Source organism: Phacochoerus africanus, chromosome 8 (assembly GCF_016906955.1).
Source record: "Phacochoerus africanus isolate WHEZ1 chromosome 8, ROS_Pafr_v1, whole genome shotgun sequence".
Lineage (NCBI taxonomy): Eukaryota > Metazoa > Chordata > Mammalia > Artiodactyla > Suidae > Phacochoerus > Phacochoerus africanus.
This window is the reverse complement of record NC_062551.1, coordinates 80,274,712-80,291,230: the sequence shown is the minus strand read 5'-3', so window position 1 is coordinate 80,291,230 and position 16,519 is coordinate 80,274,712. Positions and strand designations below refer to the sequence as shown.

The following is a 16,519-nucleotide window of genomic DNA, read 5'->3' as shown; positions in this document are numbered from 1 at the left end:
CACCCCAAGATGGAGACACAATCCCTACTGGAAGAATATCTGATAGGGGTAGATGGGACACCCACCATCAGGGGCCTCCTAGTCTAATGGGGAGGCACAGACTCTTCTTTAGGGAATCCTCCAGCCTGATAGGGGTAGATGGGACTCCTTCCATCAGAAGACTCCAAGTGGGGGGCAGATGTGGCCTTGGCCCTAAGGAATTCCCTGGTCTGTGAGGGAGACACACCCATCTAGTGGGAAGGGCACACACCCAGCTCTTGGTATTCCCCTAGTCAATACAGATGTGACCGTTACCCCCAGGGGTAACTAGTCTGATAAAGGAGACATGGCCTCGGTTCCAGGAAGCTCCCACCTGGAAGAGAAACCGGGGAGAGGCCCACCCTGAGGGAGCTTACCCTGCTGAGAGCAGACAGAGCTTGCACTTGGGGAGCTACCAGTCTGATGGGGGAGACAGGGCTTCTGCCTGCCGGAGCTCCCTGTCTGACCACAGAGACCCAGTCCTTGCCCTTGGGGACTCCCGGTCTAATGGAAGAAGAGCTCTTACCTCTCTAACAGGAAAACAAGGCCCTTCCCTGTGAGAGCAGCTCTGTTCTGGGGTCTGAAGTGGCCAAGACAGGGCTTGGAGGGAGACCTCACTGGACCCCAGTCTGGGCTCCGCCACCCGGTTTTGCATTTCCAAGCCCCACTGCTGGAGGGGGCTGGGCAGAGCCATGGAGAGTTGGGACTGGAAGGGCCCAGGCCATGTTCCCCACTCAGAGCCTCACAGGCCAAGTTCAGCAGGCTGAGCCTTTGGTCACACTTCTCTGCCCCCTCGAGCACCTCTTGTCCCCTCTGCCCATCCTTCTGAACCTCCTGCGGCAGGTTCTCCCTGCAGCCACAGGGTTTGCATTTACTGACTCTCCATTGGGCCTTTGCGGACAATCTTCCTGGACGAGTGCCAGGCACGCCCAGGCCTCTTAGTCTGGTCTCCCTAGTGGGGCTGAGAGCTTGTTGAGGGCAGCCACCGGTCACCTCCGTCTCCTGTGTCCCCCTGCTGTTGGGCTGGCTTCACTTGGAGTAGACCCCAAAAAGGTAGCCTCAGAAAGAGTCCCACAAGCAGGGCGACAGCACCTGAGCCGGGCCCAGAGTGGGCGCCGTAACAGGATCTCATTTCTTCGTCTCAATGATCACATGCAGTAAGTAGGGCTGTCCCCATTTTACAGATGAGGGAGTAGAGACCAAAGAAGTGAGGCCACTTGGCCGAGGTCACAGACACAGACACAGACCCCTTCCTACACTGGCCCACGCTATCCTGAGATACCCAACAGTCCCGGCTCCACCAACTTGCCGTGTGGCCTCAGGCAAGTCACCTCCCCTCTCTGAGCCTCTATTTCCCCAGCAGTCAAATGTGCTTGCCGGGGGAGGGTGAGTGATGAGAGAGTGTCACCCTCAGGTGGGTGTTCTTTGTCCTTTTGCCAGATCCTCTGGGCCAAGTCTGCAGGGGCTGGGGTGGTGGCTGGTGGCCTGGAGGGCCGACGCTGGGAAGGGTGGGTGTGTGTGGGGAAGGCCAAGCTGGCTCAGCCGCTACTTCAATGGCGGCTCTGAAGCTCCCTACGCTGCATGTAATTTTTTTTTTTTTTTTTGGTAGCACCATGTGATAAAGTCAGCCCCTTGTTACAATCACTGCTCTTCTTCAGAACTTAATTAGAGCACTTAATTAGAGCACTCTGCCTTTCTCCCCTCTCTCTAATTAACATGCGGAGGCCCTGCAGCCTAAACACCCCAAATAATTGCGTCCGGGGGCCCTGCAGCCCAGCCTGGCCTCATTACTGGCAGGGTGGGGCCGTGGGCCCAGCCGTCTTCGCAGATGGAAAATTGGTGACAAGAAAGAGCCACAGAAAGAGGCCTGACCCTGGGGCCCTGCCTATTGAGAGCACAGACCTGGGGGTGGTGGGGGGGGATATGCAGCTCCTTGGGGCAGCAGCTGAGTCCCTGTGGAGGAGCTGGGATGAGGAGAAGGGATGGGCCGTGGGAGCCAGAGCCCTCCCCAGAGCCCAGGCGGATGAGGAGTGAATGATATCAGAACTGATGACGAGGACAATGACGTTGATGACAGCGACCACAGCTCTTTGCGCCAAGGAGCCCACTCTGCGTCAGGCATTGTGCTACAAACTGTGCAGGAAAGCTTCACAACAGTCCTTTTGTCACCATTTTAGGGATGAGGAAACTAAAGCTTGGTCAGGTTAAGGAACTGGCCCCAAGCCACACAGCTGGAAAGTGGCAGAATTGGGACAGAATTTCAGGACTGTCTAACCCAAGAGCCCGAATGTAGGCTGGTAGTGGTGGGCTGAAAGAGGAATCTCAAATTGGGCCTGATCTTTTTTTTAGGAAGCTCGCAGCCCACATGGGCTCAGACCACTGGACCCAAGGAGGTGTGAAGATGAGAGCTCAACGGAGTTCCTGTCCTGGCTCAGCGGTAATGAACCTGACTAGGATCCATCGGGACACAGGTTTGATCCCTGGCCCTGCTCAGTGGGTTAAGGATCTGGCATCGCCTTGAGGCTGCAGTATAGGTCACAGTCGTAGCTTGGATCCTGCGTTGCTGTGGCTGTGGCTGGCAACTATAGCTCTGATTCGGTCCCCAGCCTAGGAACTTCCATGTACTGCAGGTGTGGCCCTAAAAAGCAAAAAAAAAAAAAAAAAAAAAAGAGAGAGAGAGAGAGAGAGCTCAGGAAGGGGGAGCTTTGTGTTATGGGGACCCAGAGGGCTAGGTCACAGCCCTGTACACAAACCCGAGCCCGCATCCCTAGCAGTGGCTCCAGCTCTCTGTGCCTCAGTTTCCTCACCTGCAAAGTGGAGGTGATTCCTCCCCATAGGACAGGAGAGGATGTGTGTAAAGGTGCTCTGAGGCAGTGTGACACACAGTGGGTGCTCAGGAAGTCACAATTCACTTTCCTCATCTGTAAAATGGGGGTACCACAAGCACCCATGTCTCAGCCTTGCTTTTAGAATTCTATGGGATAAAGGCTGAAAGCATCCAGCATGTTGTCATGGTAACTGGTGCCCCATCAATAGTAGGGGACCAGAAGGGTAGGGCAATGAGAGGCTAGGTCCTGGGACCCAAAGGAGGGAAAGGGGCTGGAATGCGGGGGTGCAGTAGGACCCAAGATATCTTGGGGGACCAGGTAAGGTTTGAGAACCCCTCACTCACCCCTGATGGAGGATGCACGATCCAGCCCAGCTCTGCCGTCGCTGTGGTTGAGTCCATCAGCGTTTCTGCGGAGAGAGCAAAGGGTCACCACGGTGCTGCCTACCCAGCACGGTCAATCACCCCCAGAACCTACCCCCCGAGGCCTTCTTTACAAGGTGCCTCCTGCTTCCATTATTCTAAGCAATCCTTAGGATCGAACCCTATAGAATACCTTCCCCTTTAAGTCCTGCCTCTTACTCCCTAATCCCACCTATTCTCAGATTCTGGCCAATCATCAGATTCTATTCCTCTAAGCTCCAACCCTCAAGGCCCAGCTGCAGCCTTTCTACACATGGTCATGCCCACCCTCTCGGGCAATCATGTTCCACCCACCAAGCTAGGTATTGGCCCTTTGCTCCTTTATTGGTGGGGAAGGGGACTCCTGAAGGGGCTTCAGAGGGTCCTCAGGAAACCTCAATTTTTGACTGCAAACTGAGGGTTCTGCTCACTTGTCAGTGTGCATCAAATTCTCAAAAACTGGAATGTTGGCCTTACAGGGGCCTCCCTTGGGTCCCAGCCAAGCCGCATCAGTTACTCCTCCTCAGCCCTCGGCCCATGCCTCCAGTCAGGGATAGCCTTCTCCCTTCTCCAGGAACTTGCAGTTGCCCATCTTGTCCTCAGCCCTGGGCCCCTGCCCCCAGGGCTCAGCCAACTCCGCCCCAAGGACAGGGCCCTGGGGATGAAGGGGTGTGAGGGGTGAACACTGTGCCCAGTGGGGCCAGTCCATCATCTGCCCTCCAGGGGTTTAGGAATCAGCTTCTGAACCAGTCAGGGCATCACTAGCCTCCCCTTATTCCAGCAGCTGGAGGAAAGGAACCACACAGGCAATGACAAAGGAGACCCCCGGGACTAGAGAGATTCCCATTCACTCCCATATCAGGCTCAGCACCCCTCCCCTCTACCCTGTCCCTGCCACAGGGGATTCAAAATACTTTTTGAACTGAATTGCACTGCACTGAGTGGAGAGAAACTGCTCAAGCATTCAATCGACAAATATATCTTGACACCCATTAGGTACCAAGCACTGTGCTGGGTACCCTGTGGGAGAAAATGGTAAACAGCAAGGCATTTCACAGTCTGGGAGTGGCAATGAGGTGTGAATACAAATAGTTGTGAGAGGGTAGGCAGAGAGACCTAGAGGGTTGCGGCTGGACCTTCTATATCACCTGGATCAGCAAGAGTGACTGAGCGGTAGGCTTTGCTGCTATGCTCCAAGTCTGTGCCAGGACAGACATCACTAATCAATCCCCACACTCTGTGGCTACCTGATGCTGCTCAGCCCAGTGCTCCAAGAAACTAAGGCCTACCATTTGAGATGCTCTCCCTGGTCTAGCCTAACTCTTTCATTTTGGAGATAGGGCAACTGAGGCACAGAGAGGGGAAGAGATTTCCTAAAGATCACACAGGAGTTGGTGGCAGAGTAGGAGGTGAGGGTCTCCTGCCTCCTACCCCACAAGCTTCTAGACACTTAGTTTGATGGCCTAGGCTGGATGAATTTAGGGCGAGCAGAGACAGGGGAGGGTGCACTGTGTCAGGCCACTGTGAAGGTCAAAATGGGAGTAACAAGGTCTTGAACTAGGGCAGGGGCGGTGAGGGTGGGAGGGTGGGGACAGGCGGAAGTATTGAGCCAGAGGTGACCCCAGGCAGACCCGAGAGCTGACAAGAGAGGCTGCGGCAATGTCCCCATGACCGCCTGTGGACTGTGTTTTCGGTCACTGTGTCCCTTTGCACCGGGGGCTGGAGAGGGGGGAGGAGGGTGCCAGGGACGATGGAGTCCAGTGCCAAGGGCGTCTTTTTGATGGCAAATTGGAGGGAAGTGCTATTGTGCTGCGTTGAAGCTGAAAAAAGGGTTCCTTTTCACACTCCGAATGCTACAGATTTTTCTTCCTGGAGAGAACAAGGGCTGAACTTTTAACCTGTTTTCTCTCATCGGTCTCAGCCAGAGACGCGCCAAGCCGGGCTCTCTGCCTGGGCCTGAGGAACAGCTGCTGGGAGCTGTGTGGAACAAGGGAGAGAGGAGACTGCTTGGGACCAGAAAGGGGTCGGGTGGGGGAGGCAAGCCCGCCAAGCAGGTGGCCCCGCCCCTTGGCTGGATTCTTGGGCTGACCCAGAGGCCAAGCACTAGAGGATTCCACGGCCCAGAGGAGGGGCTGTGAACTGACATCCTCATCGCCTGGGTGGAAACTCAGGCCCAGAGAGGGCAAACGACCTGCCAAAAGTCACACACTAGAAGCTGGTGCTCACACCCCAGGCTCCTGGGGAGCTTGGGGGTGGGGGTTTCTACTGCCCCCCTCTGCTCTGCCTCCCACCACATCTGGAACCAGCAAGAGGAGGATCTCAGGACAGGAAGTCAATGGGCTGGCTGGTTCACAGACAGGAAGGGGCTAAGAGGGAGGGTCTTGCCGGCAGGTCCTCTGGGAAGGATGCAGGAGCCTGGTGCCTCCTGTGCTCCCTTCCCACCAAGCTGGTCCTGGGCTCTGCCTGGAAGGCCGCCTCTGGGAAAGCTGTTACCCCTGGGGCCATGGCAGGAGGGGACCCGGGGGGGCTCTCCCCACAACGTCTCCACGGCCTCTTGCCTTTCCACGCCAACACCTTCCTCCACCTTGTGCGGAAAAGGCAGGGAAGCAGAGGAGATCAACTGGGGTTGTCGAAAGGTCAGAGAGACTTCAATTCCAGTATCCACTCTGCTACCCACCTGCCTCGTCACCTTGGATCCATATTTCCAAGCCTCAGTTTCCTCACCTGATGGTAGACAGGACTGAATGAGATGAGCCCAGCACAAAGCAGATCGCCAGGAAGTGGCAGCTACTCTTTCTGACACGAGTGTGGTGCTTTTTGGCTGCCCCAGAGCCTGCACACACACCATTTCCTTTGGGCTCATTAGGTGGCCCCAGCGAGTGAAGGGGAGTCCAAGCAGCTCCCCCCCACCCCGCCCCCCAATCCCAGACCGTGCTTGCCAACATCTGACACACATCAGCCTCTCACTCAGGGGCTGCTGCCTCTGGGGAGCCCGTCCTGGTCCATCAGATGCTGCTTTCCTAGGATGCCACGGTTTCCTTTTTGTTCCTCTCAAAGCAAGCACCAGAGTCAAACTCAGTTTCCCAGGGAATCTGGGGTCAGTAGTTCCTGCCTTAGGAAACTGGGTGGGTTCAGAAAGCCCAGCCCTATTTCCATCATCAGCACTTCTCTCCTTTTTCCGATAACACCCCAGACTTCACCCCTGTAATCTCAAAAAGTCTACAGAGGGAGAGAACTCTAGTTCGCTGAGACAGGGACCCCGCCTATGAGGAGCCAGAAACCGCCACCAACATTCTCACAATGAGGCCGAGATAGTTGATTCTATCCCATTTCACAGATGGGAAAACAGAGGCTTACAAAGGCTTAGGAACTTGCCCAAGGTCACACAACTATTCCATCTACAAGCTGAGCTCCCGCTGCACAGACTGGTACTCTCTCTCATACACTGTTCCCTTTCATCTTCTTCTCCACGGCTTCTTTAACTGCCCCAAGACCCAGCCCAGGGCTTGGCACATAGTTTTCAGTCAAAGGCTGAAATCCCCTTCCTTCCCCTCAACCAGTTGCGTTTGAACACGTGCTAGTGTTCTGCTCCATCAGGACAACAATCATGACGTCAGCCGTTTCCACCTACAGCCTGTACTATTATTTATTTTTATTTTATACACTATTATTTAATTACAAAATTTCTTCTGTTTGTTTTTCTTAAGCACGTTTTAAAGAGGAAAGCATTATTATAAATAGGAAACCGACACCACCTGCCATAAAAGGAAGGAAATGAAACATACGACTATTACAATTAAAAATGTTCACCTGCAAACCACCTAATTTCACCTCACTTCCCACACTTCGGGGACCACTAGGCTCTACCAAGCTGCCTCTGAAGTGCTGGAAATGTCCCCCTCCCCATCCCTACTGTGACAATGACAATCCCGCATGTAGGGGAAACCATTTTCACTGTACACAGATAATTAATCACCACACGACGTGACAAGGACTGCGACAGTGATGTGTTGGGGGCACTGTGTGTGACGGGAACCGGGTGTGGAAGGAAAAGGAGAAAATAACCAATTTAAAGACAGCTTCTGGAGTTGCCGTCATGGCTCAGTGGAAATGAATCTGACTGGCATCCACGAGGACGCAGGTTCAATCCCTGGCCTCGTTGAGCGGGTTAAGGATCCAGCATTGCCGTGAGCTATGGTGTAGGTCACAGACATGACTCAGATCCCAAGTTGCTGTGGCTGTGGCTCAGGCTGGCAGCTGTAGCTCCAATTTGACCTCTAGCCTGGGAACTCCATATGCTGCAAGTGCGGCCCTAAAAAAAGCAAAAAGCAAAAAAAAAAAATGGCAGCTTCAGTGACATGGACAGAGGCTTGAAGAATGAGGTTGAAGGGAGTCAAGAGAGGCTGAGTGGGAACAGTGTGCCAGACAGAAGGAACAACAAAGGCAAAGGCACGGAGGTGACAACAGCCTGGTTTGTGGGAATTGATGTGAGGGAAGATTGAGGCCGGGAGCGACGAGAGCCGAGGGCTGAGGTGGGGCAGGGGCTGCCCAGCAAAGGTCAGTGGCTCTCTGAGGTCCCCTTGCTGCATCAAGTCCACCTGCCCACATCCTTCCCAGTCCCCCTGGGGCCACCTGCCTAACACCCTAACACTTCCTTTTCACCCACCTCTGGGCACTCCCACCCCAGTTACCCCTAGAAATGTCCGGTTCCTAAGCCCTGGATGCTCTAAAGGACCATGAAAAAAATCCCAATAGAAAAACGTGGAAAGCGAGGCTATGCGGGCAAGATTTTGAGCATCCAGGGACAAGCTGGAACCAGGGCCTCCAGCCACCAGCCTCGAATGCCTTCCTTGGTGGGAAAACAGGGCCCAGGCTCTGCAAACGGCTCTGGCCCTCACCCCACTGCTCTCGCACCCCCTCTCCTTCCTGGAGACTGCACAGAAGAAAGCAATCAGGAGGCCCCAATCGCACAGGCTGGGGAGGCCCGGAGACCCCTCTGGCTATGTGTGAACGAGCAGTGTGCATTTCAGAAATATTTGAGCTAAAAGAGGAGACACACTGAAGTCGTTAGCGTTGGGCCAACAAGAGGGTGGCTGCTCGGGGCCCCGTTTCCAGGCTGGGGCGGGGAGGTGGTCGTTCTCTCCTCCACCATCCATCCTGGTCTGCCCTGTCTGAGCCCCTCATGGGTCATACTTTTCCGGGCACACAGACACTGTCTGTTGCCACTAATGACAGCAGCTGAGAGTTCCAAAGAGACAGGAGGAACTTTTAGAAGTACCTAGTGTGTGCCGCTGGGCACTCAAAATAAGGCCTTGGGCTCATGGCAACCTGTGGGGTACACATCAGTAGCCCCATTTTGCAGATGTGGAAATGGACATCAGAGAGGTGATGCAGCCTACACGAGGGCACGCAGGCAGGGCTGGGATTTGCACCCACATTGGTCTCATTCTTCATCTGTGTTATTTTTAGGATGCTGCAGCTATAGCCTTAAAACACACACACACCCCTTTTTGTATCCTCTCCATCCACATGGGCCTGTGTATAGACAGAAAGGGAAAGAGGGGAGGGCAGCAGGGGAGTGGGGCACAGGCTGTCTGGCTCTGGCACTCTCGTGGGACTGCAGGCAAGCCTGTGCTCCTCTCTGGGCTTCAGTTTCCCCGCCTGTAAAATGAGTCACATGAGCATTAAGTAACTTCATGTAGGTGAGTCCCGGTGATCTGCCATCTCCCAGGGCCTTCATTCTCGGGGCGCTCTGGGTCTGCCTCCCTCACCACTGTAGCCCCAGCACTGAGAACTGGCTCTGATAGGCAGTGCGTGTATTCCGTCTGCACATGGCACCTGGGTGAGGTTTCTAAAGCCCATGTCTGATCATGTTTTAACTGAACGTAATGCCCTTCGGAGCTCCCACTGCTGAGCTCCTCAGCATTCAAAGGCCCCTGCTGGCCAGGCCGGCTAATCACCTCCTCCCCACGTCCACAGCCTGAATGTCCTTCTGCTTGCAAAAGGCATGATGTGCCTGGGGCCTTGGTGACTCGACCACTCCCGATTTTTCTGCCTGGAATGTTTGGCCCTTCCAGCTTTGGAGCCTGGCTAACTTCTCTTCCAAAATTTAACTCAAAGCCTCTTTCTTCCTGGCAGCTGTCCCTGAATTCTCCTGGGTTAAGTAACAAGATCATGGTCATTCGACACACATCTCCTCCACTGTGTGTGTGTCAGGCCCTGTGCTGAGCACTGGGAATGGAGAAACACATCAGCAGGTCCTTCCCTCAAGGAGCTTCCAGACTAGTGCCCAAGTCATGAACTTTCTACAGGGAGAGGCAGAGTGAAATGGCTGGTTTGGCCCGGAAGCCAGGAGACCCAGGGAAAGAAAGGATTAGCTCTGACCGGGGACTTAGCAAAGGCGTCTCAGAGGAGGTGGCATGTGAGCTGGGAGACGAGGGGAAGGGCATGTCATGTAAAGGGCACAGCAGAATCAAGGCACAGACACAGGAAACTTCAGGGGCAGTTTGGGCAACGGTGAAACCTGAGGACTGGTTTTCAGTGGCGGGCTCTGGGCAAAGGGTTTAGCATTCACTACCTCATTTCATCATAACTACATATAAAGTAGGTACTTTATTTAATCTCTAGTTACAGAAGGGAAAACTAAAGTTAGGAGAGATTGTTTAAGGTTTTCATGGCCAGGAAATGGTGGAGCTGCATCTACCTTACACCAAAGGCCATGTTCCCTTTTTTTTTAGGGCTGCACCCACAGCATATGGAGGGTTCCAGGCTAGGGGTTGAATAGGAGCTGTAGCCACCGGCCTATGCCATAGCCACAGCAATGCGTGGCTATGATCCGTGCCGCGTCTGTGATCTACACCACAGCTCACAGCCAGATCCTTAACCTACTGAGCAAGCCCAGGAATCGAACCCACAACCTCATGGTTCCTAGTCAGATTCGCTTTTGCTGCACCACGACAGGAACTTCAAAGGCTGTGTTCTTAACCACTGCATCATGCTGGCGTGTCTGCCCCATTGGGTGGGAGCCAAGTGCTTCCTGGCTGAATCTGGTAGCTCAGGAGGGGACCACACCCCTCAGGCCTCAAAGGTGGGGCTTAAGAGTTTGGATCTTGTCCCAAAGGCAATGGGGAGCTATGGAGGATTCCTGAGGAGGGTAGTGATATGGTCTGGCCTGAGAACATGGTCTGCCCTGAGGCTGGACAGACACCTCATAGCTGTTCCCTGGGGTCTTTGCTCCAGACTGGCCAGCAGCCCACAGCCCTGGCAGTCAATCGGCCTGGCATGTGACTCAAGCCACAGGCGCTACTCTGAACCCTTTCTGGCAGCTCTGCTGGGGCTAAGGAGGCTGAGATGACTCGAACACAGACCTGTCTACTCCACCACGGCCTGGTGCAACGCTAGCCTCAGCCTGGAGGCCAGACCCCAGCTGGCAACGGCTGGGAGTTGGTGCAGTCTCTCTATGGTCCCTATTAGAATTCCAAGAGTCAGGTTTCAGGAGGTAAAGTTCGAGCTAAGTGATTCGGAAAAGTTGCTTCACCTCTCTGAGCCTCCTCAGTCTCTTCATCTACCAAATGGGGATCACAAAATCCTCGCTCTGTATCTCACGGGGTTGCTTTGAGGATCCAAGGAGGCAGAGGGTCTTTATAGCAGGCAAAGGCTGGGCCACGGGACAGCCACAGTGAAAATCGCTCACACTCACTCATGGAGGACCACAGTGGGCACTTCACGGACGTTCTCATTGACATCCCAGAGCAAATCATGAAGAAGCCAAGGCGTGGAGAGATCAAGGACTCCTCCAAGGCCACGTGGCCGGTAACAGGCAGGGCAGGATCTGACCCGTTTGGTTTGATCCCAGAAACCGCCAGGCTATGCTGCCTTGCAAATGGGAGGGAAAAAAATCCAGGCTTTTAGGTACCATGCTGTTGGTGCCAGGCCCTGAGCAATCACTCTGCACACCCTGCAAGGTTGACACTGTTACCTCCACGGTGAGATGAGAAAATCGAGTTCAGAAAGGCTAAGAGACCTGCCCAAAGTCACACAGCCAAGAAGAAACAAAGCTGGATTTGAACCATCAGGCCAACTGGGTTTCCCGGGGCCTCGCCTCTGAAAACCAGGTGAGGGTCAGTAACTAAGATGGTCCTGGGGGCCACTGGCCCAAAGCAACCAAGTAGGGGGTGGTGATGCGGGAGCAGCCCTGGGCCGGCTCTGGGAAGACTCTGGAGTTTCGAAGGTGAAAGCTGCCAAGAGGCAGCATGATGTTTTTCTAGCTTGGCCCCCTGTCCCGCCCTCAGGCTCACTGCAAGGGGACCAGGCTAATGTAAAATCCTTCTGTCCCAGGACTGGTGTAGCACATATCCCTCATTGTCCTCCTGCTGCTCCAAGGCCCTTCTCTGCCTCGGTTGCCTGCCTGGAGCCTGTTCTTGTTTTCTCAGGCCTGGGTGGAGGAGTCCCCGAGGCGTCGGCTCCTGTGCTGTCCCCTGCCTGCCCGCCGCTGGCCTGGGCATCCGCCAGCGCTGGCTGCCCGGCTGAAACCCAATCCTCCAGGCCAGCCGGGGTGCTCACTAACAGCGGGCCGCATTGTGCGGCCGGGGCTTCGGGAGAGTTTGGATTCGCTGCTTGGGGACCCACTTAACCTCCGCAAAGGACAGGATGATGGATGGGGGTCTGGGAAGGGGTTGCTGGGGGGTGGGGTGGGCGGTAAATGAACACCAGGGCTTGCTGGGGAAGGGGAAGAAGGGAGGCAGGGACGGGAAGAGCCCTGCACACATAAGAGCTTCGTCAGTCTTCATGGCAACCCTGAGGGATGCTGGTCCCATTTTGTATGGGAAAAAAAATGGAAGCTCTGAGAGGTTAGGTGACTTGGCCAAGATCACACAGCAAGTCAGAAACTGAATGTAAGTCTATTGCCCTGAGCCTTCCTTACACACCAGGCTGCCTCCACAGCCAGTATTTGTCTGTCCGGTGCGTTTTATTTTTAAAGCCCTTTTACCTAAATGAATCCATCGATCCTTCCCACCTAGGAAGTAGATAACAAAAAAGACAGAGATTCAGCAGCTGCAGCACTGGTTTGACCCCTAGCCTGGGGTCTTCTATATGCTGTGGATATGGCCCTAAAAAAAAAAAAGATGACAATGACTCTTTTGGGAGTTCCCATCCTGGCTCAGTGGAATGAATCTGACTAGCATCCATGAGGACGCAAGTTTGATCCCTGGCTTCACTCAGTGGGTTAAGGATCTGGTGATTCTGTGGCTGTGGTGTAGGCCAGTGGTTACAGCTCTGATTCAGTCCCTGGCCTGGGAACCTCCATATGCTGTGGGTGCAGCCCTAAAAAGACAAAAAAAAAAAAAAAAACCAGTGATGGTAGCTGGCATTACTGAACACCTACTATGTGCCAAGTGCTCTGCTGACTATCTCGTGATTGATTAGTTCAGAACATCTGTCAGCCATTGTAAAGTAGACACTCAGAGAGGCCGTTACTCCTGGGGATGTGCCTTGGGCTGGCTAAGAGAGCCATGAGCCCAGGCTCCCCGGTTGTTTACAGTCAGTCCCCTTTCTGAGTGGCTGCTAAATATTTTACTTCTTGCCTCTGCCCACAGGAGCTCCCACTCTACAGTATGGCACTCAAGGCGTTGTTCCTTCTCCCTGCAGTGGCCCTCACCCACGTGACCTGCCCAGGACACTCATACACATTCTTCAAGACCCATCTCAAATGTCACCTCCTCCTAGAAGCCTTTCCTGATGACCTCACCCTGGGGCTCCCACAGTCCTATGTGTATCTCCCCTTGTCACCCATTGTAGGTGCCCTACAGATTTAACTCATCAGCCAAATTGGACTGTAAGCATCTTGTGGGCAGGGCTGAGTCTGGATCACTGTGGTAGTCCTCAGCCTCTGTTAGGGCCCCCTGCCCCCATCTCGCCCAGACCCCCAGCCTTCTCAGGCATCAAATGCTCTCTCCTGCTTACACCACTTAGGTGTCTGGATTTTTCCTCCAGGAAATATAGTTACTGTTATCAAGATGGCTCCATATATTATATAATTCAAAGCGTCTACCTAGTGCCAGCTACGTGTGATGCTCACAACACCCTATGCGACAGAATTATTATTGTCCCCATTTAGCCACCCACCCATCATCCATCCATCTACCCATTCATCCATCCACCCTCTCACTTACCCCATCCGTCTGCCATTCCACTCACCCTGCCAGCCACCTCCCATTCATCTACCCACCCATCCATCCCACTTAAGTAGCCAATCATTACGTGCACAATTTCCCCCATTAAACCAACTTCCTTTCCCTGCCTTCATCTCTTTTTCCCTTTCTTCCTAAAAATGGGGGAAAATGAGCTTCAGAGAGGTTAAGCAACCTAACATCATAAAGCTAGTAAGCAGCAGAACCAGGAGTTGAACCAGGCACCTTTAACCACCCTACTATGTAGCTTCTCACTTTCTCACTTCATTTTTAGCTGTCCTGTTGCAGGCAAGCTTAATATTAAAAGTCACCTCAGGAGTTCTCGTCATAGTGCAGTGGAAACAAATTCAATTAGGAACCATGAGGGCGGGGGTTCGATCCCTGGACTCGATCAGTGGGTTAAGGATCTGGTGTTGCCGTGAGCTGTGGTGTAGGTCACAGACGTACACACTTGGATCTGGTGTGGCTATGACTGTGGCAGAGGCTGGCAGCTGTAGCTCCGATTCGACCCCTAGCCTGGGAACCTCCATATGCCGCGGGTGCGGCCCTAGAAAAGACAAAAACAAAAACAAAAAAAAATAAAAGTCACCTCGAATCCTTTTGGATGTGTGTGGAGTGTAAATATACAAATCAATAAGACACAGGCCACTGTTAGTCCATGCCGGGGTCTGTCAGGTTGGAGTCAATTAGGAAGCCTGTTGCAAGACCTGCTGGGACTAGATCTATTTGCCTAATTGGCACTGGTTTCTCCCAGTGAAGGACAATTAACTCAAATCCCAGAATCCTGACCACCCCTCTGCTTCTGGGCAAGATGTCAGGCATTTAGCCACATGAAATTTTACTCTTCATTCATTCACCCACTGACCCACACACCCACTCATCCATCTACCTTTCCAACCACCCCGCCCTTGCAATCACCCATTAACTATCCTACCATCCACCCAACCGCTCATCTACCTATTCACTCATCTGCATGGCTATCTACTGATTTATCCAGCCACCCAGCCATTTACCCAGTAAGCCACCCACCCATCTATCTACTCACCTATTTTCACACCCATCCATCCACTGAACCACCCAATCCAAGTAACTATTTATGAAATCATTCTGCCTTCTTGCCATCCACACACCCATTTACCTACCCATCCACCCATCCACCCGTCCACCCTCTCATTTACCCCAACCATCTATATTCCACTATTTATTTTTAGGGCTGCATATGGAAGTTCCCAGGCTAGCGGTCAAATCAGATCTGCAGCTCCAGACTACACCACAGCCACAGCCATGCCTGATCCCAGCCACATCTGTGACCTACATCACAGCTTGCAGCAACGCCGGATCCTTAACCCAATGAGGGAGGCCAGGGATCAAACCCACATCCTCATGGATACTAGTCGGGTTCTTAACCTGCTGAGCCACAGTGGGAACTCCATCACAGAGACTGTTTACTGAGCCCCTACTCTATGCCAGACATGGTGCCCTGCAATGGACATCTAGGAGTGCATCTGAGCTCATGTGAGCCTCCCCAAACCCTTGAGGGACATGTCCCCATGTTTCAGATAAGCAAACTGAGGCTCAGTGAGGACAAGACAGTGGGCTTCACTCCTGCAAGTTGGTGAGGAAGGCAGACTTGGATTTCTGGGCTGTGTGACCCAAACTCGTTTCATGACCCCAAGAAGCCTTTTAGGAGTTCATAGTCTCGGGGGAGGGCTGGAACAACGGGTAGGGTTGTGTGTGCTGGGGGGGTGGGGATTCCAGGTCCAAGGGTGGCAGCATGGTATCAGGGAATAGGAGTGGCCTGATCTGGAGGTGGGAGGTTGTCCAGGGATGGGAGGGGGCAAGGGACAAGGCCACTGGATACCCAGTCCTGTGCTCTTCCCATTACAGCCTCTGATACCTTTGCAGCCTGAAGAGTGTCAGGAGGAGAACAGCGCCTGCTCCAGGAGGTGGGCTGTGACAGCTCCATCAACTGCCATGGGCTTTTCTGAGATCCCAGCGTGGGCAAGGTGTTTTGCCTGAGTGAGTGATCATTCCACAAAGTCGCAGGTATCCGGGAAAGTGAGCCACAGTCCTGGGAGGGCACAACCCCTCTTCCTCCAGGCCAGTGCTGCCCTGAGAAGCTGACCAGGTGCTCTTGGGCCAGGCAGAGACACTTCCTCCGTCACCTGCCCCAAGGGGACAGTCCAGCCTGGCCTGATCTGTAAGGCCTTCTATGGGCTGCCCTGGCCTTTGGCCCTGACTTCACCCCCCTCCACCCCACAGGGCCAGTCTGCTCACTGTCAGAGTCCACACCTTCTCATCTCCACCATCAAGCCTTTGCTCTTGGTCCTGCCCCTGCCTGGAACACCTCCTCTGAAAAGATGGGGCCACAACAGGTAGGCAGAGCAGTAGGAGCAAGACTCAGGGCAGAAAAGATGATTCCTTAAATATTCTAGAGCTCCATTTGCCTCCCTTCACCCACCCAAGTCACTTTCTTTGCCCAGCATGCCCCTCCTTCTTCACCTGGAAAAAATCCTCCTTACCCTTAAGACTTAGCTCTGGCATCTCTTCTTCCAGGAAGCCTTCCATGACCAATACCCCCTATACCTGCTTTTCTAGCTTGGGTTAGATGCCCATTCTCTGGGCAACAACTCCCCAGAGGGTATCTGATGCCCTTTCCTAGCCTGGCGTTTGGATGGGGCAGGAGTCCTGCACTGCTGGCTGCTGAGTGGAATAGGGTAGCTGCTGGTGCCCCGTGTGACCAGGAAACAGCTCCCCCCTGGGCACGAGGAGAAGCCAGGTCAGATGTGAGCAGCTGGTCTGTGCCAAGAACACAGACATGACAGGCCGGCCCTGCCTTAGAGCCAATCCAAGGAGCAGGCTTCTCAGCTGCCCGCTGTGCCACTAGGGGCTGGACCACAGGATCACTGGCCCAGGTCCCTGCACAGATCAGCCCTCAGCTCCTCTGGCCCACACCGGGGCTCCTCCTCGCTAGGAATTCCATGGTAGTGGTGGCGGCAGCAGAAACCTGGGGTGGCCCTGGCAGACCTGCTGCCATTGAGAGCAGGGTCAGGAATTCCTGCCCTAATTCAGAAATTGGATC

At 53.9% G+C, this 16,519-nt stretch overlaps 1 protein-coding gene across 3 annotated transcripts in view; it reads right to left on the bottom strand.

Moving 5' to 3' along the window:
- The window catches only part of EPHB2 (EPH receptor B2), a 194,859-nt gene that overhangs the window by 129,826 nt on the left and 48,514 nt on the right, over positions 1-16,519 (bottom strand). For all 3 annotated transcript variants that reach the window (XM_047792387.1, XM_047792388.1, XM_047792389.1), the window contains exon 2: positions 3,191-3,255. In XM_047792387.1, coding sequence (XP_047648343.1) covers positions 3,191-3,255 — 65 coding nt within the window. The remainder of the gene's footprint in view (positions 1-3,190; positions 3,256-16,519) is intronic.